Genomic DNA, 25431 nt, shown 5'->3' with positions numbered 1-25431 from the left:
AACGCGCAAAGCGTAACCGTGACTTTGCAAATTACTATTCAATCCGCAAATGGAGCTTTTGTAATGGCCCAAGCTAAGAACAAATGAAGCCAAGAAACATTGTAATCCATTCATACCTCCGGGTATACCAAGCACAGCCGTTCTCAAGAGCTCGAAAAGCGTACGTTTTCTCCGCTTAGTAACGCCTCCTATATGCTCTGATATAACGAGAAGCTTGTTCGTTTGCGAAACATACCTTGTGGAGTTCCCAACGTGTGGTCATACGCCGGCCGGGGAAGAGTGGAGCGTAGCTGCCCTCCGCGGACGAACCACTCTGACTTGCCCCACTTGCTCACAGCGTTTGTCCATGTGCAGGGACCACGCTCGAAGTCGCAGCTCAGACCCCACTCTACGCGAAATGGAAACCTACGTAAGACAAGTACTGAAGGCAGCTGCGATGCAAACATAAGGCATCGCAAAAAAAATATACAATGATGCAATGGTACACTGGTAGTGTTTTAGACACAAGCCTAATTTCCGCTGCGAGCACCTATAACTTAGAACTTCTCGGCGTCATCTGAAAAGCATTAAATTCAAGATAAATAAATAATTGTCTTTCCGTTTGCATACCCGCATGAGTGTGTGACATCGGTATGTTTCAGGCTCAGACGCCGAGACTGAGCAACAGTACACCTTTATCAAATGATATGTCACTCAACCCGTTTCACAGTCACAAGCATCCATGCGTTACATGTTTTCATTTAAGTTTCCCGTTTTGGTTTTAATTTTTGTAGATGGTTCGCTTTTATATAAAAAAGAAGCACAAGCAGGAAAACGATTCCGACATAAAAAACTACTTCCTGTTTGCGAAGTGTAATCTAATTTCAGCAACGTAACGTATGCCTGTCCGATTTTTCTTCTTTGCAAGCCATAAGTTCTAGAAATAACTATAAGTAACTTATATCATCAGAAGCCAACAAACAAGGACACCAAAGACAGCACAGGGGAAATTACTTGTACTTATTAAATAAATTAAATAAATGATAAATTGATGGAAATGAAAGTGTATGAAAAAAAAACTACTTGCCGCAAGTGGGGAACGGTCCCACGTCTCTACAAGTTGACCTACCGCGGCGCCGTTTTGAAATCTACTTTCTGGGGTATTTATGTGTTACGTACTACGAGAAATAACCCTGGGAGTTTTATAGCCAGCGCCACCACTCACAAGCCTTGGCGGTGGATGTGGAACATCCTTTCTACCACAGGCGTCACGTGTACGTGATCTTTTTGGGTGAAGGCAACTGGTCAATCAACCCACATATGCTACCTGAAGGCATCGATGTTGCCGGATTCGAGACCTTCGTTATGTAATGAACGAGAAGAACGGGAGTTAACCGGGGGGCCCAACTTTTTAATCACATCATATGAAGCCAACAGAGACCCCAAGGACAGCACAGGTGAAATTACTTGTACTTATTAACTGAATTAAAGAAATTATAAAAAATAATTAAGTGAAAGTCCATGAAAAAATAACTTGCCGCAGGTGGGGAACGATCCCACGTCGTCGCATTACGCGTGCGATGATTATTTAAATCTTTACAATTCAATAAGCGATGGGAAAATATTGTGATAATTATATTTTTAAGCACACCAAAGGTAAACAGTAAGCCAATTTAGATGGATTACGTAGGATTCTGAAACTCTATGTTCGTTAATTTTGCGGAAAGAAATTATTTACTACAAGAGAATTTCTTGAATTTCGCGCCGAAGGCGTCAGCGCCGGTATGTGAGCGTGACATCCCGGATTTCAAAGTATTTTATCGTATTTCGGCCGTTAGAGCGAAGTGCATTTTATGGCTTATTCGGAACCCAGTGTAGTTCAAACACCAATAAAAAGTCAACTGTCAAAATCCGTGATGTCCAGCATAATCCAGCTGGTGCTGTAACTTCATGGTGGCGTCGCCACTCATATTTCGTTCTTGCCTCTTTTCTTTCTCACCAAGACTCTTGTCGCGCTGAGAGTGGCGTTTTAGGTGTTGTAGAAGCAAAGTTTATTTACTGGTTAACTTATTTTACAGCTAAGCTGTTAAGGGGAGTTCTGCAACGGTTTTTTGTGGAGGTGAAGGCCGGCACGCGACGGCGTCATCATCATCATCAGCCTATTTTTATGTCCACAGCAGGACGAAAGTCTGTCCCTGCGATCGCTAATTACCCCTGTCCTACGCCAACCGATTCCAACTTGCGCGTGCAAATTTCCTGATTTTATCACCCTACCTGATTTTCTGCCGTCCTCAACTGCGCTTTCCTTCTCTTGGTACCCATTCTGTAACCCTAATGGTCCAACGGCTATCTAACCTACGCATTACATGACCTACCCAGCAACGTTTTTTTCTCTCAATGCCAATTAGAATTTCTACTATCCCCGTTTGCTCTCTTATCCACACCGCTCTCTTCCTGTCTCTTAAACTTATGCCTTACGTTTTTCGTTCCATCGCTCTTCGCGGGGTCCTTAACTTGTTCTCGAGCTTTTTTGTCAACCTCCAAGTTTCTTCCCCATACGTTAGCACTGGCAGAATGCAAGAATTGTTCACATTTATTTTCAACAATAGTGCTAAGCTCCTAGTAAGGATTTAGAAATGGCTGCCGTATACAAATCCACTTTTATTCTTCTGTAAATTTCCTTCTCATAATCTGGGTCTCCTGTGAGTAATTGACCTTGATAAATGTACTCCTTTACAGGCTCTAGAAGCTGACTGGCGATCCTGAACCCTTGTTCCCTTGCCAGATTATTGAACATTATCTTTGTCTTCTGCATATTAATCTTCAACCCCTCTCTTATATTTTCTCTGTTTAGGTCTTCAATCATTTCTTGTATTTCGCTCCCAGTGTTGCTGAACAGGACAATGTCATCTGCAAACCGAAGGTTGCTGAGATATTCGCCGTTGATCCTCACTCCTAATCCTTCCTAGATTAATAGCTGGAATACTTCTTCCAAGCATGCAGTGAATAGCATTGGAAAGATTGTGTCTCCTTATCTGACCCTTTCCTTGATACCTAACTTTCTACTTTTCTTGTGGAGAACCAAGGTAGCTGTGGAATCTGTAGATATTTTCCAAGATACTCGCGTTTGATTCCTGTACTCCTTGACTACATAATACCTCTATCACTGCTGGCATCTCTACTGCATCAGATGTCTTTTCACAATCTATGAAAGCCATATAGACAGGTTGAGTATACTCAGCAGATTTCTCGATTACCTGATTGATGACGTGGATGTTATCCATTGTAGAATATCCCTTCCTGAAGCAAGCCTGTTGGTTGACTGAACTCAAGTGTTGCCCTTATTCTATTGGAAATCATCTTGGTGAATATTTTATAAAATACTGAAAGCAAGCTAATGGGCCTATAATTTTTCAATTCTTGAACGTCTCCCTTCTTGCGAATTAGTATAATGTTGGCATTTTTCCAGTTCTCTGGTACACATTAAGTTGTGGGGCATTGCGCATAAAGGGCCACAAGCTTTTCAAGCATGATATCTTCTCCATCTTTGATTCAATCGACTGTTATTGCATCACCTGCCGCGTTTCCACGTGTCACGTCTTGCAAGGCCCTTGTAACTTCATCGCTAGCTATAGAAGTAGCCTCTGTATCCTGCTCATTGCTGCTTCGAATGAAGGTAGCGTGGCTGTTCTGGGTACTGTACAGGTCAGTATAGAACCCTTCCCCTGTTTTTGCTATATCTTCGAAATTGCTGATGATATTACCCAGCTTATCTTTCAGTGTAGACATCTTGGCTTGTCCTCTGTCAGGTTTTCTTCTCACTTATTTTATGCTGCTTCCATCTTTTACTATTTCCTCTGCCTTTCTCACGTCATAATTTCGAATATCCTTTACGTTCTCCTTGTTAATCAGTTTTGACAGTTCCGCGAATTCAGTCTGATTTCTTGAGTTGGGCGCTTTCATGCTTTGTCGTTTCTTTATTAGGTCCGTACCTACTGGTTCCCTTGGTGCCTTACCTCCCACTTCAATTGCTGCTTCTGAAGCCAGCCTAGTTACGAATTCATTCATTTCCTCTATGTCATCTTCATGTCTGTGTTCTAAAGCTGCATATTTGTTCGCTAGCACCAGCCTGAATTGGTCTGCTTTTACCCTTAATGTGTCTAGGTTGGCCTGTTGCTTCTTGACTAATTTTACCTTTCCTCTCTTCATATTGAGGGAAATCCTGGACCTCACTAACCTATGATCACTGCGCTTTACCCTACCTAACACTTTTAAATCCTGCACTAAGCTGGGATCGGCAGAGCGTATGAAATCTATTTCATTTCTTGTTTCTCCATTAGGGTTTTCCAGGACCACTTCCTGTTGCTACGCTTCCTGAAGAAGGTATTCATTATTCGGAGCTTATTCCTTTCCACGAATTCTACCAACATCTCTCCTCTAGTGTTCCTAGAATCGATGTCGTAGTTGCCAATGGCTTTTTCACCATCCTGTATTTCTCCCCCCTTTCGCATTGAAGTCGCCCATGAATACAGCATACTGAATTTGCACCTTTCTCATGGCTAATTACACCTTCATAAAACTTCTATTTCTTTATCATCGTGACTGGAGGTTGGAGCATAGGCTTGTACTACACTTAATCTATAACTCATATTCAGCTTTATTACGGCTATCTCTAACCTCTCATTATTACTGTAGAATTCAACAATGTTGCCCGCTATGTCCTTATGTATTAGAAATCCTACCCCGTATTTCCTCTTATCTAGAAGTCTTCTGTAGCAGAGTACGTGGCCGTTAGTCAGCATTGTGCAAGCCTCAGCAGTCGATATCAAATGTAAACGCAACGCGACGCGTGTCAGAGCCTCAAATTTTCTTTGAAACATAATTATCGAAGCTTATAAAATAAATCTTACTTCGCGTATATCTCATTCGTATAAACACCAACAGCAACAGTAATCTCTAATTTTGTCTGTGAAGTCACGTTGTACCAGCTTCACTTTGGAGCTCAGCTTGGAGTTTGTACAGCTGCGGCGCTGAGAGTTAAAGCCGTGGTGCTGCAACGCAGCCTGCGTGGAAGCCGTCACTAAGAACAGCCAGCAACGACCGCGCTCGAACACAGCAGCAACTGCTGCTGCGTTTGAGCGAAGCCGTGAGTTAGCAAACAGACCCCTACATCAGTTCCGAAATCAACATGAGAACTCGCTTGTACAGCTTCGGCGTATTTGATGCATCAGTTGCCACACCTTCCTACATCAGTGAGGAATATTGTTGTTCTCGTTAATGTCCCTTTAAACTGCCAGCTTTAAAGCGTACGATGATCAGTTAGGGTTTTTGTTATGTGGAATGGTAAGAAGCGAGGATATGCTACTATAGAGCCAGCTATCTATAGGAACCATGCCTACTGAAAGAATACGACACACAAGATAGAAAAGGTTGCAAAACCAAAAAGCATATTTTTTAAGAACGCTACTTATGTAAACACATACATCACAAGTATTTAATGAAGATCTGTACCTATTGAGACTGATAGCTGAAAGCACAATTCAGTGAGTAGAAGAATAAAGCCATGATTAGAAATGGGACGAAGCATAAACAAGCCATGCAAGCGAAGCGACAGTCATGCGAGAAATTAAGTATGGCTAGAAAACAGACACCCGATGGCGAGACGTAACTGGCCTGTAGAAGGATCACAAAAGACACAAAAAATTGGGTAGTCTTGTTCTCGAGTTACTATTAATAAAGGGAAAATCAGACAACCACCTGTTCGTACTGATTGCTACGAAGGAAACCGATACGGGTTTCTCAAAAGAAAAGCCACTCTCGCTCCACCATGCGGGTTTCCGCAGAACTACTACGTCAATCGACTTAAGATTACTTGAGCTAAACACCAGTTTACATGTTGTATCAACAAGGCCGCAAGTCAGCGCTTGCTAAGTGCGTTCGCTGAAAGTGAAATTTGGTTTGCTATTTGGCAATGCCATTTTACGAGTTGTAAAGACTCCACAGAGAGCGCAGCCGAGCCAAGATTAGAGACCAATAAAACATGTCTATTTTACATAATATATGCCTATACTATATTTTAGCATTTCATTCGAGCAAGAGTTACTGATCTGTTTGAAAGTTTCCTTTTTTCTTTTTTTTCTTTTTCTTTATTTCGTTTTTCTTTCTTCTGTTGGTTCAGTTGTCAAGTTTATTCACCACACCAACTTACTTTCGGAAGGGCACGGGCCGTAGGACAGAATGATATCGTCCAAAGCGATCAAAGCAGTTTCTAGTGAGGCCTGGATGGACACTTGACCCTTCAAATGGAAAAAATAAACGTTATTCGATCTGCATCTCACGTTTTGACAACATAATTTTTCACATCATTGTGCAGTGAGGCCACGTTTACTGAACTAACTTTAATGTAATTACGCTCGAAGTGCATTTTTTATTATTTCTTTTATTACTTCTAATCATTCAACATTTATCTTGCTTACCTTCATACCACATGCATACCGTATAGATGCATGTGTCAAATAAAGCAGCAAATGGAAAAGAAAATGCCACGAACCCCCATAATGAAGCCAGCAGTTAATGAAGCCGTGGAAAGCATAGGGCAAATTATTTGTTGATTTCATTGAAATGTAGAAGTGATAAGGTAAAGGGAAACGGAAGTGGTCGAAAAAAAAAACAACTTGTCTCCGGTGGGAACCAAACTCACAACCTCCGCATTACCTAATGTATTACGTATTACGCATTACGTAAGGTGGAGGTTGTGTGCCTTTTTCCAGACATGTCCTAAGTGCTTACTGCTCTGTGACGTGAAATTAGCTTTGAAAGCCACTGAGGGTCGCATGACAAGAGGTCCATGTTACATTTCGGCTCCCGACGTCACAGTTTCGTGGCCGAGCACAGCGACTCGTCCGTGAGCTTATGTTCCTATATATATATATATATATATATATATATATATATATATATATATATATATATATATATATATATATGGACGTTGTGTCCACGAAAGCCATGAGTAATGAAGCTAAGCAGGCGCGCCACGCCAAATTCGCCTTGGCGCCGCCTTTACTCGATGCTGCGCACATTTCACTGACTGCATAGAAGTCTCAAAACAGTCCGTGTATTGTGACTGTCTTGCTTACGCGTGCGAACGACCGACGTTGCCCACTTTGCTGGCTCACGTAGGCAGGCAATAGCAAGAATGACTACGAGAAGTGATGCTGGGCTCGCGAATTGCCCTGACTTTCGACTCCTATTTCTCTCTCTCTCTCTCTATCTCTCTCTCTCTCAAAACAAGATGTACCCGGAAAGGTACGAGAAGGAATGTGATTTCTGCAAAACTCAGTTAGGCACGCTCCAACGCGTCATTGGAGTATACGATTTCATCAAGGCAATCCTCCCACATCTAACCTGCCCCACTACCCTACCCCATTCCTCATCCACCCTTACCGAGTGACGGGAGACCTTGCTAACCAGCCTCGCCCTGGAAGACCAGCTCGTCCTGATCTCCAAGGGCCAGGCGGCTAGGGAAGCATATGGGTCCCGTGAAGAGGGAACAACTTCCATCGACGGTGTCTAAGAAGATGTCGAGCTCGCCTCAATAAAGTTGTTTCTATCTTTCTCTCTCTCTCGCTCTCTCTCTCTGGACAACCTCCACTACGTGCAATGCTTTCAGAGAACTAAACTTTTCATCCTGGCAGGAAAATGAATGGTATATTAGGGACACTTATGGATGAGAAGATTCACTCCACGCGGTGTTTGCGTAGCGCACGAAAGTAGGAAAGGAAGGACAGAAACGAATAAAGAGCGTTAACTACCAACTGATCTTTATTTACGGACGAGCATAATATATAAACACCCTACAATTTCTTGACTTGAAGCTTTTATTTTTACATCCAGCAAACTTGTGTTTGCTGGATGCATGAACCAAGAAGCAGTAACTACTTTTGCCTTTCAGCTCGGCCCAATCAAGGTTAGTTAAGAGGAGCAGTTAGTTAAGAGGAGCAGTTAGTTAAAAGGAGCAGTTAGTTAAGAGAAGCACCTTTGCCTTATCAACGCCCTAAAAAAATCTTGCCCCCACACATTGCTAAGTAGTTTCCCTCAACAGGCGAGGCGCCTGGTAGAAGCCAATTATCCAGTACACTTTCTTTCTTCGATGGCTGAAAAGTTGCTCAAGATCGTGCAACGAGGACATAGTCCCGAGAACCGTGACATCTCAGAAAATAACAGGCCTGTCGTTCTGCCTTATGTGCCCAGCATTTTGCACACGTTAAAGAAGATTGACCAGAGCACTAGAGTTCGTGTGGTTTTCTCGGCTCCAGAGAAACTACAGAAGCTATGTAAGCGAGTTAACGCACCACGCGCTAAATTTTCTTCGTGCTCCATCAAGCACAAGCCCGGTTTCATTCCGTGCGTAGGACGCGTCCTTTACACGATCCCACTGAAGTGCGGTAAGACTTATGTTGGCCAAACTCGCAGATGTCTCAACGACCACTTGCGCGAGCACCGAATCAACGTGTAGAATACGGTACAGGGGCATCTTGGCGTTCATTGCCGGGATTGCAAGTGCACCCCCTCCTTCACCGGTGCGTGTTGTTGGCAAGGCATAAGTCGCAGTTAACCCGAGTAATATTAGACACGGAGTGTATTCTAGGTGACCGCTATCTAAGCACCCCTTCCATTGCTCTGTCCCGACCTTAGAGATATTACTGGGCCGAGCGCAGGGCAATCGTGGGCACGTGAAGTGATCTGACTTATCGATGATGTGCTGGCTCTGCGCATCCCCCTTTTCTGTGTGTTTTCCTGTTTGCCCCGCATATATATTACGCTCATCCGCAAATGAAGATCAGTTGTAAGTTAGCGCTCTTTACTCGTCTCTGTCCTTCCTGTCCAGCATTCATGCGCTACGAAAACACTGCCGTTATAAACCACGATCAACTCGCCCAAGCCTCTACCCTAATTCACTTCACGTTTAGGTGCACGAAGACTCATCGCCCCATCGAGATACAACGTTCACTACAATCTTCGTGGTCGGGCACGTCTGTTGTAAGCAACGTAGCAGGGAATTACGCAAGCAGTCTAGTCCTTAAGGGTAAACCTATGACTTCTCACTTTGCCTTTCTGTAGCCAAATCCGGATAACTTCTTGACTCCAAGAACGCTTCAATTGCTGAGAACTCGACCACCATTCACTTTCGTTGGCTGATGATACTGTCAGATTGCAGCTGAAAAAAAGTATGTAAAACTTAATGAAGTTTTTAAATATATACATGATAAACTAAGCTCCAAGTAATTGTTCCATCGGTGCCAATTAAGTGCGTTGTTGAAAAAAAAATATTCGCGGAATAGTGACAACATTATATTACTTCGCCAAGATAAATAATCAATATATTGAGACAAGGGCTTATTCACATGTATTAAACATCCTACACACCACCTGCTCAATTCAACCTGCCGCACAGAACTTACTGCAAATTTATAATTATAACTACCTTATGTTGTTAGTTGGTGTATCACTCGACAAACATTTAGCACTGTATGTAGGGCACCCTCTGCACAATTAGTGAAGAAAGCCGAGACTTTTCGCCATTCAAAATAAAAGCGAGGTTTGGTTACGGTAGATAAATTAATAGCTCTGTCACTTTTCCAAATTAAAATAAATTGCATCCGGCAAGCCGAAGATGCCGCCCGAGTCCATGGACTTCGAGCCGCCACCTGAGGCCACCACAACCAAAACTGCCGGACTATTCTTTTTAATAAAATTTATTTTCTTCTTCTCTTCCACCGTTCTACGTCTTTTCAAGATTCACTGATATTATAATGCAGTAAGTTATCGCACTGAATTATGCTACAAGTGATCACCTGCTTGGGTGCTCCAGAACTGCGAAGTGCCAGAAGGACAGACAAGCTGCCCCGACCCAGTCCGGGTCTAGTGGGGGGCTCAGGAGCGTGGCCTTGAGGGTGCTGTTTTTCGCTTTATTTTCCACATAGATGAACTTCCCTGGGCAAAGGAGAGTATAGCGCTGGCTTTAATTGATGTACAACCCCCGCCTCTGTATACTTGTCACAAGCACGGGACCGGTATGCGGCTACGTAGGCGTTCGCACCGTCTACTGTAGGCCACTGGGTCGAGACATTCTGGGTCCGCATTCGTATAAAGTTGTTACGCAAAAACTGTTCGTAAAAGCAGATGCCAGCCAATCCTGATGTTTGACATATTATTAACAAAAGTCGAGGGCGAAGAGCACTTGCGAACAAAAATCAATTGGGCCCGTGCTTCTCAGCTGGCAGTGGATTTTCACCATGAGTCGTACTGCCCTCTGTGCAGCGAAGACAGCTGTATTAAGAGGAAGCTTTAGCTCGAGTGCTCCTATCTAAATACATGTAAAAGGAGAATTCGTTTTTCTCGGCAACCACGGCACCAAATTTGACGAGGTTTGTTGCATTTAAAAGACAAACTTAAAATCTAGTGACTGTTGGTTTCGAATTTCTGAGTTAGGTCGTCAATTGTTTATTAAAAATTGGCAAAAATCGAAAATTTTCAAAAAACGAAACTATCAAGTTTACAACTCCGTAACTCAACCACTAAAAATGATAATATATTTCTGTGAATTGCATCTAATAGTACATCTAAAGCGGACAAAATTGACATGTTACACATAAATATAAAAAAAATTTAATCATAGGGAAATACAACTTTTGCAAAACCGTTGTAACCAACGTAACACATTCACGTAAGATGCAAAATGACATATTGAATTTGTCCGCTTTGAATGATCTAATGAATGCCGTTTACAGAATCGCGATATCTGTTCTTGATGCAGAGCTATGAACTTGTCAACTTCGTGCTTCTATTTTTTTCAAACAGTCAAATATTTGAAAAACGTTTTAAGAAAATTGAAGCGCTGAATCGAAATTCCGCTTCCAACAGTCACTAGAATTTAACTTTCTCTTTCAAATGCAACAAATTTCATCAAAATCGGTCCAGGGGTTACCTCATAAAAACGTTTTTGCGTTTTACATGTATTTGAATAGGCCGCGTCGGAGTTGGGCCCGAGCTAAAGCTCTTCTTGACAATGCATGCTCCCAGAAAAGCCCCCATCCCACCCTCAGAGGCCAAGACATGCGGGCACTACTCCGGCCGCTGACAAAATTTTGCATGCAGTGAGCTTCCTCCCCTTCTTGCTTTGTTTTATTGAACCCCCTCTCTCGATACACACGCTGGATTCGCCCCTGCCCTCATGTACGAAGTCGGCTACACGCCGATGGGAATCGAACTGCAACTGCAACTAGTCGCCCCGATGCGTGCGCTTCAAATACATATCATGCTGTTGCCGTGGTATCAATATCGCGCGATTTCTTCTTATCTAAATTCGCTACAAACCTTGCGATGTTCCAAGAGTGTGATCTTGACGTGGAAGCTCAGGAAGACTGTTCTCGATATCACTGAGCAACCAAGGGGTGTCTCCCGCCTCACTGGATGTTTGCCACTTGCACAGATGGCCATCGTCAAATCCGCAGGATAGCTTCTCCCCTAAGCAGAAAGTCAAGTGGCAGAGATGACAGTGGGAAAGCGCATACGTCTTTTTTTTATTACTTATTAATATACCAAAATTTTAAAAGTCACCTGTGGCAGATACTCCAATTCTAGCCCTTGAGGCGGATTACACGAAGACACGGACATTACTTCAACGAGAAATCAATATGCATAAGCAAATAATTTAATACTTTCATTAAATCAATTTTTAACTAATTACTTTACCCGTCGTGGTAGTTTAGCGACTTTGGCGTATCACTGCTAAGGCCGAGGTAGCGGTATCAAATCCCGGCCGCGGCGGCCGCACTTCGATGGGGGCGAATTGCAAAAAAACGCCCGTGTACCGCACAATGGTTGCACAACAAGGAATTCGAGGGGGTCTGAATTATTCCGGGGCCCCTAACTACGGCGCGCCTCATAATCATATTGCGGTTTTCGCACGTAAAACATCAGAATTTAATTGTGCAAAGTGTGCGACAATATACGTTGGCGTACTAGTTATTTTTGTGCTTCAGTGCATAAAACAACGTTTCGTTAAAGTAAGCAGAAGAGCAGTGGACTTTTAACGGCAAGTTTACACATATTTATTTAGTGTGTGTGTGTGTGTGTGTGTGTGTGTGTGTGTGTGTGTGTGTGTGTGTGTGTGTGTGTGTGTGTGTGTGTGTGTGTGTGTGTGTGTGTGTGTGTGCGCGTGCGCGTGCGCGTGCGCGTGCGTGTGCGCGTGCGTGTGCGCGTGCGTGTGCGCGTGCGTGTGTGTGTGTGTGTGTGTGCGTGTGCGCGTGCGTGTGTGTGTGTGTGTGCGTGTGCGCGTGCGTGTGTGCGTGTGCGTGTGCGCGTGCGTGTGTGCGTGCGTGTGTGCGTGTGCGCGTGCGTGTGTGCGTGTGCGCGTGCGTGTGTGCGTGTGTGCGTGCGTGTGTGTGTGTGTGTGTGTGTGGGTGAAAGTTTTTGGCATGAACAATGCCATGATCTTACTGTCGACGTTAGTGCGATTAGCATTCCATCAATGTAGCGACACACCGTACTGCTTCTCTCTCACAATTCCCTCTGGACACGTTGTGCCATCTAGTGGCGGGTGCGCAAAGTCCCCCTCCTTTTGCGTTAGCACGCGCCAGTGCACTGGTTGTGCACTGGCACGTGCTAACGCTGAGAGTTAATCCCTCGCTGACCAGTGGCATTCGTGGCGCAGCGCTGAAACATCAGGCTGCCTTGCTTGAAGAACCCATGTGGCACGGGTTCTATGCTGCCCCAGCACCGGATAAATTTTAAAAGGTTTTCTTTAATGCGAAAGCATTATATGCCCTATGAAGCGGAAAATTCGGCGTCCGTTGTTATCATCCGATGGTACCAAAACCCACGTGACCAAGTGATGACGTCGCGTTTCTGGCGCTGGACTTGCAGCGGCTCGCCCTGCGAAATCCCGCGGTGAACAGCTACGACGTCGGATCTGGTCCGCTCCGAAAATTTCATTAAAGTGGATTAAGGTGGAGCTTTACTTTAGGGTGATAACTTAGACAAGTGCTAATGATTTCACATTCAAATCACGTAAGAATACTTAAGCGACTGTCAATTCTTTTACTGAAGAGAAAGCGCCCTAAAGAGGCTAGGTTGCTCGACACAAGTCGCCGGCAGTAGGCGAAGAACGCTCACCGCATTAATAAATTTTAGGCCGCTCGAGTAGCGCCACGCTTACGTTCCGCGGCGGTGTTAGATCGCCACCGGTAAGCCAAGTTCTTCTTACCGCGGGAAAGGTCAGCCCTGTTCTCGCAAGACTAAGAAAAAATATCGCTGCTTTTCAAAATAAACGTCGATAGCCTTGTCTTTAAGCCTATGTGTTATTTGCTTGTACACCGAATATTTACGCTATCTTCTATTAAAAGATTGTTAAAGCAACCAATGGCGTGTTCCTCACCTCACACTGCTATACGTAGTTTATTAGCAGACCAAGGAGAATCTAACAAACAACAAAAAAAGCCTTGGTGCAGCTTGATGACAATCCATCAGCCCATTGTACTGCTATGAATAGCTGATATAAGCTAAGGATAAACACGTGATATGGGCCCAAATTACCTATTTCAGTAAATGCCTTTGTACAGTGTAGAAACTTGTGGCAACCCCCATTGCCCCTTCGCATTGGCGATAGGTTTCTGTTTTACCACATAGACTGCAAAGCAAAGAACAGTTCGCTAAGATGATTTTGTGCATTCAAACACGTGTCCAAAAGGTCAGGTGTTTGATTTTAGTAATGTGAAAACGTTTGCACGGCAGCAGTGATGGGGCCCAAGAAACTTCGTGGATTCATGACTTATGCACAGTGGTATGTCGGCCTGCCATTTTAAACATGGCCCCGGCCGGATGTTTACAGCTGCTTCGTAGATAAATAGGATGTATTCGCCTATTGAACCATTTGTGTACTGACGATGTCGCCCACATAGGTGGTGAAGCGTTTATGTTTTGTTTTTGTTTTTCTAAACGTTGTTGAGTAAATCCAGTGCAAAGATGTTGACAAATATGAATTCCCTAAATTTTGGAACATTTCTTTGAAATATCTCTCTATTGCCTTATATAATCTTCGACCAGCTTCACAAGCGATGTGTCAAAGATACCATTCTTTAGCGCTTTCATGCTTTCTCTGTAGGTTACTAACTTAAGCACGCGAATGATGCTAATGTCGACTAACAAATCACGTTAGCCGTAGTGAAAAAAAAATTAAGCAGTGGCCCTCGATATAAAGAATAATTCCAGCGAAAGTACCAAGCTAATCACTTGAAAAACTGTTTACCTACGATAGAAGAAGCGCAGATCCAAAATTTCTGCATATGTAACGCAAGGTAATAGAGATTTCTTGAATATCTAACAAAAACACCTGAGCGCAGCACTTTGAAAATATTGCTGCAATCCCTCGCTAATGATTGCCTAATTGAAAGTTATGAAAGACAACACCTACTATTGCGAACTACTAAACCAAGTTGCATTCTCTGACATTTGAAAGTTAAGGGACAAAAATGACGAAATCATGTGCAATTCATGTAAATGATGAAACAGTGTGCGCTGCAGTAATTGCTTGCCTTTTTTGTCGCCGCAAGGATAGACTTCTACATCATCGATTGCGCAGTAGAATTTGTTGCCCGATTCCACGGTGGAATAGCACCGAAAATGAAGCTGCATGATAAATACAAAAACATCCACAAAAAATTTAGAAAGAGACTTCAAAGCATTGCCATAGGCTAATATCTCAGGTTAGAGCGACATTGTATACAGCACATCTAAAAATGAACTGAAAAGTACTGCCACAGCAAAATACTCGAGGCTGGAGTGGCATTATGTCCAATAAATAGAGAACCACACACATTCTTTGGAGTACTGTGTTCAAACAAACCGCATATAGCTCTGAGTGTGCATGCTTGTCGACTTAAGTGCTAGGTTTAGGAATTAGTATGTGCTTATTCGCGCTCTTGAACCTACGAGAAAGTTAAAACAAACTAACCCGTCATGGTTCAAATAATAATCAAAGTTTTCGCTGTTGTAATGCATGAACACTATCATATGATTCCGAGCATTCCTAAACTTCGGCCACACCTCAGACATTGTTTTGTATCATTTTCGTCCCGATATGTCACCTAGCCCCGCTGTGGGAAAAACGAGCCTACTAGCAGCACCTACAAGTCCCATTTCGAATGTCTTTGCGAAGCATTTTCTCACGTAATGCCCAAGCTATGACATGCAGCATATGAACTCCTGCATCGTTGTCTAAACAATTCAAGTGGGCGTTCTATATCTGTGGCCTACATTCTCAGACACTCCAATAATCAGAAGCACGCTGTCTCAGTCTTAGATTAAGCGACTTCATTCTCTCCGAATTATGTTTTCATTTGTTTTTTGTTTTGTTTTTCAAAACCTTCCAACTTCATTTTGTTGCGTTCACTTCCTCCACGCAAACATACAAGGGAATATGGTGAGCTGTCATACACAGCCTACATTAATACGCTTACTGGTTCAGGTCGCCAGCTGCGTGCGAATTTTTTATCTTTTTCTTCTCAGTGTGTGTCTACAATAAATCTTCGTAATATCGGATGCAAAATAACTTAATGGTAAGCTATTTGGTTCATATTCGATATAAATGTTACAATGTAAAAAAATGAGTAAACAGAAAAGGCACATGAAGCGACAGGATGTAGCGCAGGATGTTAGGTTTTACTTCCCGTCAGGTAATCTGCCTTTTGTGTGTATTTATTCTTATCAGCAATAACTTATTTCGATATCATTTGTTTCATCACCAACATTAATTTTTATGCATTTTCATTTGATCTTCATTTATGTCTCTTTTTGTACAGCATAATTTCTAGTCTATGTTTTTGGTGAAAAAAGATGTGAGGTGACCTGCACGGAAGGGTCTTACACATGCAATTATAATACTACACACTGTTTTGTAATAATTTACTTAACGACAATCAAGCAAACTTGCATCACAGTAACATCAAACTATACTGTTTTCTGTCGAGATCACCCAATTAGGGGTGGTGGCGTAGCCATAGTCTTAAAAAACCCATTATCTGGTGTTGTTATGAACGAAAAAGATGGTCACGAAAGTTTGTTCCTACGGGTATCAAATCAAATCAACTCAAAAGAAAATTTTTTACACAATAATATGAAAAGTGCGTACAAAGATATTTGGTCCGATAGCCTAAAGCGGCTAGTGATGCGTCCAATACAAAAAATTTTTTGGAATAATTAGCAGTCTTATACAAACCAAATAGCGAAAGTATCATACATAAGCGGTAAATACTATATATAATCACAGTACTGCGCTAAAAACAAACAAAACAAAAGCAAAACTCAAGAACGTGCTTGATAAGATAAGAAGTGGCATTTGCATGTAATGTCAAAATTTCTTGCTAGTTTTATTTCAAGAGGCAAATTGTTCCACAGCTTAACACCTGCGAATTTAATTAATCTTTCGCCGTACACATTCGCACATAAAGGGAGATTAAGATTACCGTTGCGGTACATGCCATGGTGTTAAACGACGGAAATGTGAAAATGGCACGCGGCAGAGGTGTGTTTGTGTTTATTATTTTATTTACTAAGCAGGAAATCTTGTAGTCTCGTATGTCAGTAAACGGCAGTGTACGCAGCCTCGGAAATAAAGGATTAGAGGAATGACGCACCAAGGAGAAAGTAATCACACGAACAGCTCGTTTTTGCAATCGGAATAACGGGGTGAGGTATGTTATGTGCGTTTGGCCCCACGACTCGCAACAATAGCTAAGGTACGTGGCAGTGAAATAGGCTAAAATATAATATTCGTAGCAATGTCAAATCAAAGTATTGACGTGCTCGTATGAGAGTGTAAGAGTTGAATGACAACTTTTTGCAAACGGTAATGATTTGGTCTCTCCAGTTAAGGTTACTGTCAAATATAATGCCTAGATACTTAATAGTCGGAGCAAATTCAATGGTTCGATCGTTCAATGATATTCTAATTGAAACGTAGTTCACAGTTTTCATTCGTGAACGGAAAATAGCGTATTTTGTTTTATCGGCATTTATTAATAGTTGATTTTCACAAAACCACATTGAAACAGCTAGTAGTTCATTAGATACAGTATATTGTAAGGTTTCTAGTGAACTACCTGTGAATAAAATTACAGTATCGTCCGCATACATTAATGTTTTAGATTATTGTAGAGTTCGCGGGAAATCATTAACGTATAGAGCGAATAAAATGGGACCCAATACGAATCCTTGCGGTACACCACATGTGACATTCCTAGATTCGGATAAAAAGCCATCAATTAGCACTTTCTGCTTTCGCGATGTGAGATAACTGGAAAATAAGTCATGAGCGCCATCGGTAATACCATAGCACTTGAGTTTTTTCAGTAGTGCCGAGTGACAAATGCTATCAAACCCCTTTTTTATGTCGATAAAGATTCCGATAACAATCTTTTGATGGTTGAGGGCAGAGTTCAGTATTTGAGGTAAAGTAAGCACCGCTCTTGATGTGGATTTCCCTGGGACGAGAGCATGTTGTTCTGGGCAGATTATGTTATTCTTGCTAAGGAAGTCCTTCAGCTGTTGAGTGATTAATTTTTCAAAGATATTGTTTACTATACTCAATACGGATATCGGTCTGTAGCTGCTGTGAATATTATGGTTGCCCGTTTTGTATATTGGTACATTTTGTATTGGTACTCGCATTTAATGAATGGTTAAATAGATGAAAAAGTGGAGCACTCGAAACATCTGGATTGTCTTTTAGTACTGTAGCTTGTATACCATCTATTTCTGCGGCTTTGTTCAACCGTAGATTTTTTTATAGCAGACGTCACCAGCTCTTCTGTTATGGCATGAAAGCTCAATCTGTTTTCACTTTTTTCAACGTAAGTGGTGGGTCGTGCAGTACTAAATTGTTACGTAATGTTTTCGCCAATCGTGGCAAAGTAATCATTAAAATAATTCGTAAGGCTATTTGTGACGTTGTCAGGGAGAATTTTCTTTTTGTTATAGAGCCCTGTCACTTCTCTGACTATTTGCCATGTTTGTTTTGTGTCGCAACGGGCAACGAGTCGTGCATAATATGCCCTTTTAGATTTACGCAATAGCCCAACTGACTGATTTCTGAAGTACTTAAACTGAGCATTGTAATATTCATTTGTTTTGTTTAACTTCAGCTTACTGTAATAGTAGTCTTTTTTTTTCTTCAATAGTGCTAGAACAGGCTGTGTTATCCAAGGACACATGGCGTAATCATACCTACGTCGGGTGCACGCATACGATGACTGCTTTATTCCATTCGTGATACTGCAAATAACGTTACCACATTCTACTTCTACTAAACTGCTGGGGCGATTCTTTCAACAAGAAACAATACTTTCAACAAGAAAAAATTAATTAAGGATTTTACTGAAGCTGACGACCACGCCATATGGCACCGTTTGTGGGACTTCTGTGATAACATGATGGGCAGCGTCACGACACTCTGGGATCCTCTAAAAGAGACTGTTCATTATTGCATTGACAAATTCGTTCCTCACGAATATGTTCGTACTAGCAAAAACAATCAGTGGATGACCAGGGAAATTATCCATTTACCCCGTAGGCTAAAACGGCTAAGAAAACAGAAGAAATCCGTCAACATAATTACTGACCTAAAGAACGAGCTTGTTACTGAACTTTCCGATGCAAAGGTTAGATATTTCACTAAATAATTGCCTGACTTCTTGATAAAAAAGTCCTCACAAATTCTTGCCATATCTAGACGAGACAGATGCTGTACCGCGTGAAATATTCGTTGACGGTTGTCTCGCGAATGATGCCCCGAAAATTGCTGAGTTTAACCATTACTTCTGTTCCGTATTTACCACTTCCGGGTACGAGGCAACGCATGATAACTCTCTTCCAGTAGTGTCACCCGATTTTACAACATATGAGAGCGGTACAGTGTTTGCTACTTAACCTGAAAACGAAATCGTCAGCTGGTCCGGATAATATCCCAAGCACATCTTTGCAGAGGTATGCCGAACCGGCTGCACATATTTTGACACATGTTTTCCGTCTTTCCTTCGAAAACTCCTTAGTTCCTGATGATTGGCGTTCGGCACGTGTAGCGCCAGTGTTTAAAGAAGGCTATCGTCTGAACGTTGGAAACTACCCGCCTGTTTCTTAAACTTGCACGACATGTAAGTTTTTAGAACACATAGTCGCACATTACATCACCTCCTTTCTTGAAGAAAATAACTATCTGTCACCTTTCCAGCACGGCTTTAGGAAACAATTATAAACAACAACACAATTGGTCACAACAATTCACGAGTTTGCCGCATCGCTTGATACGGGAAATCGAATTGGTGCTATATTCTTGAATTTTAGTAAGACGTTCGACCTCGTCACGCACAGCAAACTCAATTCGAAATTACAGGGCAGAGGCCTACCTCTTAACCTGGTTAAATGGATTCGTTCCTGCCTTTCTGATCGTAAGCAATATGTACAAGTGAATGACTGCGCGTCTGACGTTCTGCCTGCAACATCAGGAATCCTTCAAGGTAGCGTTTTGGGACCTGTTCTTTTTTTAGTGTACATAAATGGCATTGTTACCTCCACAGATACGTCAAAAATAAGTATAAAGCTTTTTGCAGATGATTGCATACTTTTAAAACCGTTATCACTCCTAGCGATGAACAATGCCTATAAACTAACATCTGTGCCGTTTCCAAATGGTGTAAGGATTGGTCTATGAAACTAAACAGTGATAACTAAGCTTTCATGCGCATTACACACAAAAAATGCCCTCTTAATTACAGGTATTCTCTCAACAATTGCTCTTTGACGGAGGTTGATGAATATAAATATTTAGGTACTACGATTACAAACCGCTTATCATGGCCAAATCATAAGCAGCCAACAAACACTGACACTGCGAAGAAAGAAACACTGACACATGCGAAGGTTGTGCGTTCGGTTCCCACCTGCGGTAAGTTGTTTTTTCATCCACTTTAATTTCCATTTATTTATTGTCTCTTTATTTCATTTATTAAGTACAAGTAATTTCCCCTATGTTGTCCTTAGTGTCAGTGTTTGTTGGCTGCTTAGGATTTGACTAATAAAGATCGGGACCCTCGGTTAACCCTTTCTCTTCTCGTTTATCATGGCCAAGTCATATTACTAAAACATGCTCATCCGCTGCTAAAAAGCTCGGTTTCTTGAGGCACAAACTAGAAGCAGTTCCATCATAAATAAAACTACAGGCCTACAAAGCGTTTATAAGGCCTAAGTTAGATTACGCTAGTGTCGTTTCGGATCCATATCTTAAGAAAGATATTAGAAAAATTGAGATGGTGCAAAGAAAAGCGGTCCGTTTTATATTTAACGCTTACCAGAGGAATTACTCGCTCTGAACCTTCATGGCTAGTAATAACATCCCTGTTTTAAAACACCCAAGAGCAATTGCTATGCTGAAGTTTCTCCATTTACTATATTTTGGTAAATTTAACATTAAACCTGAAACTGCATTAACACACTGAATTTCTAGGCAAACTCGACGTACACATGCTCATACCCTTGAACCTTAATTTGCATGCACAAATTTTTCATGTATTCTTTTTTTCCTCGGACCATAACATAATGGAATTCGTTACCGTTGGAAGCATTTTGTAATGGGGATAATCCTGACTGAGCTGTGTGCCTTTCGGTTCGTGACCACACGCTAAAAACTATGGTGTTTTTTTTTATATTGTGTATCTCTTTGGTTGTGCTTTGCACTTTTGCTCTATCCTGGTGACTTTTGATTATAATTATGTATTATACTGTGTTCTACCATATCGCTACATTTTTTGTATTCTTGAATTACTTTTGTCAACTGCTTTTGTTACGCCCCCCCCCCCCCCTGCTTAGGCTTTCGATCCCAGTATATGTCGTAAATAAAAAAAATAAACTCCCCTCTTTATTGTCAAAGATGCTGCTCCACGTCTGCAAATGTTCTGGCGTTTACTGATCACGACAACCTGTCACACAATTGTTTACCGATGCTGGACGTGCGCTTTTCGTAGGTTCATCTTTTCGACAACGCTGCCGCAGCGCGCCGAATTTAACCTGACCATTACGGACCACAGCTCGCCCGTGCTCTCGTGCGCAGCGTCGCTACGTGGGCCTGCAACGCACGGTTACTACGCCGAACTCTATCACCTCCGTCGGAAAAAACGTTGCGCGTCAGACTGCAGCAAGCAGACATGACGCAGCGCGACATCCTTAATGCCTGCAGTTATATGCGAACCTCCGGACAGCGTAATCGCTTGGGCACCACTCATGGAAACGGAATGGTGCAGGTTCAACCCCGGCTGAATTCCTTTACTTCGTCTCTTGCTGACGCTCTTATATTCTCGGTTTTGCCTGCGTAATGTACCATTTCTGTGAATAAAGTACGGCGTGATTCACCGCCGTAGGATACGACAGGGTAACCACGAGAACAAAGTATTTGCACCTTATTGCACAAATTAATTGCCAAGCAAGTCAGGCCTTGCTAAAACTAGAAAACAAATTGTATCATATCAGCGACAGGCAACATGCGCAGTACCCGCCTAAAGCTGTACACGATACGCATGACAAGTGAAAGGCACTAGCTCTCTCCCGCGCGATCTGTGTAAATGGCCGCCGCTCAATCAAGTCTGGGTTTTTTCCCACCCCAGCACTTGGCCACGATGAATGTGATACGCAAATGAGTCTATAGCACAGCGTTTTTCCTAAATAAGTATCACCTTCCCCCTAATTTAATCAGATTGCGACAAACCAGGAACCTATAATAATGCAAGGCGTTTCAATTAACTTGAGCCAAACTTTTAAAATATTCAGATGCTACGTAGCTGGACAGAACCATGCTTAGGTAACTTTGTTTCCCGTCGCTTGGAGATGCTCAGATTATGTTTTGCCTTCCGCCTAATTAGAGTCTCAATTAATAAATCAACTTCTCAATTATTATAATTTGATGAAAAGTGTCAATAAGAAAATTGTAGAGCAACATGAGAAACTCCCGATACAGCTTTCTGTTGCTGAATGCGCGCTACATAAAAGTGTTTTTCCGAACGTGAAAGAAGCCCACGAATACAAGCAAAGTGCCTCGAGGGGCCACTCGTGCGGCAATTTTGCGTGTATTCGCGGGCTTCTTTCACGTTCCGAAAAAAATTATAATTGATCACTTAGTTAGGCAATGATGAATTAATTAGAACTAATTATCTAATTAGATAGAATACAATAAATAATCGGAGTATCCCCAAGTGACGGCAAGCAACGTACGTACTTTGGTTCGGTCCAGCTACGTGGCAGTTGCATATTTTTAAGGTTTGGCTCAAGTTACGTGAAACACCCTGTATAGCGATGCGCTTCCCGTCATTTTATTGCTTTCTAATCATCCGTTGTGTTCTTCAGTTGATATCGTCAATAGGGACGGCGCGATGGTGTGCAAGCCAGCTCTTATGGAGTGAAATTTTTTATTGGATCAGAATCGTTAGGATATTCCGGACCTCTTCAGTTCAACGCAAGTTCCACTGAAAGCAAGGTTCTCATGATGAAACGTCGTCCACATTGAACACTAACACTGAAGCCGTTTAATCCCAAAGGAACCAGTAAAATGCTGTGGTATGACAGGTGTGTGTACTTGCCATTCTGGAACAGCGCAAGCCAATCTCAGAATTTTCATTTACAATTGGCCATCGGTCCAAGTAATATGTTAAGTAAAACAAATCCCAGTTTCCTTCCCAACAATAAAGCTATAGACACTCACCTTGTACTTATCCGTGGCAGTATATCTGACTTCAGCGGGCGCCCACCTCTTAGGCAGTAACGCTACATTGCGGCTCCAAAGCGTTTCATCCCTTTGTTCTGTAAAAAAAAAAAAATTTAAAAACAGGCCACAGACGGAAATTCACTTTCTCATCCTTTTATTCATTCATTCATTTATTCATACTGTCAGCCTCATTCAGGGGCTGTAACAGGAGTGGAAAAAACAAAACGAAACTGAACAGCAAAATAAGTAGTACAGAACACATTGAAAACCATAGTTATACATTAGTTAAAGAAAAAAAATCATCTCGTGAAAATGCACCACATAAACAAAACAAAAATGCATCACTCAAAAATCTGAACAGCAATCTTATGCAGCAGCAATCTGACCTCATCGCCCTGTGCTAGTGCCATAGATGAAATCATCTAAGTGGCGTAGAAATTCAGCTAATGATGTCGACCGAACAACAGAATCTGTAAGAGAGTACCAGTCTCTACAAGTTCCTTAATTGTGTTTTGCACCCAATCAATCAGTCAGTCAGTCAAGAACTTTATTGAGGTCCTGAGGAGTTTCAAGCCAATAAGATTTTTTTTTTCATGGGCATTGAGTATACTAACCTGCCACAGAGCAAACGGACAAGCGTGTTCATCTATTTCTGCCGCTGTTATGTGTGGTAGAAGAGCAGATGGTTTTCCATAAGCAGGTGTTGAACTTGCCAGTCACCAGCACAACGACATTGAACTTCGTACCCTCAGGAGTTCGTCAACTTCCCTGCCAATAGAGGGCGTCGTTCTGACTCCAGGGGAGCTATTCTGTAAGAATCCACCTATAAACATGTTCATTTCGTCTGTTGTTGAAGTTCTGATTGGCTGGGCTGCGCGTCCGGCAGCAGCTAGGTGCCACAGCCAATAAGCACATCAGCAGCAGACAAAATGGGCACGTACACTAGGTAGACCCTTACAGAATACCTCCTCAGGTAGTAGACCGGTTGTCTGCGACATTTCTACAGGTACACCTCGACCTTTCATTTCGGCATCACTTCGTCCACGTCTGTACGAGATAGTTCACAATCTGTCGCATTCTGGAATCCGCGCAACGCGAAATCTTCTTTCCAGTAGCTTAATATGGCCCCGGGTAAATGTGTGTTCGCAACTGGGTTTGCTGCTGCCTGCCATGTCAATGCTACAAGATTCAGCGCCACCCCGTACCACCTCCCAAGCCTTTTCTTCCACCGGGTGCCCGTTTTGACATTGTGCACTTAGACCTCGTCGGTCATCTTCTATCTTCGAGGCGCTACTGTTACGTAGTCAAATGCATCGACCACTACACACGATAACCAGAGGCTACACCCAACTCCGACATCTCGGCGCCCATAGTTGCAGCAGCCTTTGTGTCCAGAGGCATTGCCTGGTCCGGCTGCACTTAAGCAACTGTTTACGGATCGCGGTCGGCAGTTTGATCCCGCCCTTTTTCAAGAGCTGTTAAAGCTTCTCGCTGATGGCACATGAATCACCTAAGAGGTGGGTGCTTCACCTGCCTTTTGTAGCGGCAGCAGCATTGACGTCGCATGACTAAACTAGCGCAAACGCTCGCATCCGCATGTGCGCGGGTGTTGCGCTCGGCACTCGCTCGCACCGGCTAGCGTTCAGTAGATTAAACCTAGCCTGAGAGATCGCTCCCGTGTCTTGTCTGCTCTCTTCGGAGGCCTGCCGAGACCTGCGGGTTCGCACTGCCGCCCGTCGCCACAAACTCAAGAGTGTTTGCTGATGATGCAGTGCTCCTTACAGACTCGAAGTCTGCGCTGCAATACCCATGTCGTGGTCTACCATTCGGCAAGTTCTCACAAATGTTGGTAGCTTTTGTCTAACTAAACAGCAAACGTTTCACGTTCAAGCCTCAGCGGGCTCCATCTCAGATCGGTATTATTGTGATAGCAAGTATATGTACACTGATGGCGAATTTCCGCCGTAGTCGTCGCCGTGATGTCCCGTATAAATTTCCACTGTGATAAGACCGCGGCCGCGCGCCGTACGTTGTAGGGGCGAGAGAAAGCATGCGAGCGGGGGGAGCCGAAAAGGATGGTGGCTTGATGCGGTGGCGTCTTTTCGCGCGGGCAAGGGACGAAGGCGGGGAGCGCGCGCGCTACGGGGGCAGGCAGGGTAGCGCGCATCTCCGCTTCTACTCTTGCCATGGTTGCGCATGCCGCGGCTGAGCGCGGCCGCGAGCGTCCTATCTTGGAGGTAATCTGCGGTGGGTTCGAATGCTAGCCGACGCGATGATAGCTGATGTTTGCGCTGTGTTCTCACGCTCATAGTTCGGGCTGAAGCGAGAGGCAGCACGAATGGTAATTCGTTCGCCGCTGCAGCCGCTCTTGATCACGCCAGCGTTCTGAAAGCGGGTGTCCACGGTCACGGAGTGAGATGTGTTTATGTTTGCCCGTGCATGCGTGACACCGTGCTTCTTAATCTAGTGAATAAGCGAATGTTTACAGCAGTTTATACAGATGGTTAATCTACTAACCTTACTGCGTCTATCTAATAATTTGCTGTCGCAATCAATGTTTCGCCTTTCGGGTGAAATTGCTACTTTTTTGATACGCTGACCATACGCAGCACTCTCACAGACCCTTGAAGACAGTTTCAAAAAGT

The 25431-nt window shown here is 43.0% G+C and overlaps 1 protein-coding gene across 1 annotated transcript in view; it reads right to left on the bottom strand.

Moving 5' to 3' along the window:
• LOC142588573 (MAM and LDL-receptor class A domain-containing protein 1-like) overlaps positions 1-25431 on the bottom strand; it is a 273168-nt gene that overhangs the window by 193481 nt on the left and 54256 nt on the right. The window contains exons 7-13 of the mRNA XM_075700413.1: positions 22784-22881; positions 14577-14670; positions 11359-11508; positions 9837-9975; positions 9088-9199; positions 6188-6275; positions 236-388 (exon numbers count right to left, since the gene is read on the bottom strand). Coding sequence (XP_075556528.1) covers positions 236-388; positions 6188-6275; positions 9088-9199; positions 9837-9975; positions 11359-11508; positions 14577-14670; positions 22784-22881 — 834 coding nt within the window. The remainder of the gene's footprint in view (positions 1-235; positions 389-6187; positions 6276-9087; positions 9200-9836; positions 9976-11358; positions 11509-14576; positions 14671-22783; positions 22882-25431) is intronic.

Source organism: Dermacentor variabilis, chromosome 1 (assembly GCF_050947875.1).
Source record: "Dermacentor variabilis isolate Ectoservices chromosome 1, ASM5094787v1, whole genome shotgun sequence".
NCBI lineage: Eukaryota > Metazoa > Arthropoda > Arachnida > Ixodida > Ixodidae > Dermacentor > Dermacentor variabilis.
Note: the sequence above shows the minus strand (reverse complement) of the source record. Positions and strands in the feature narration are given on the sequence as shown.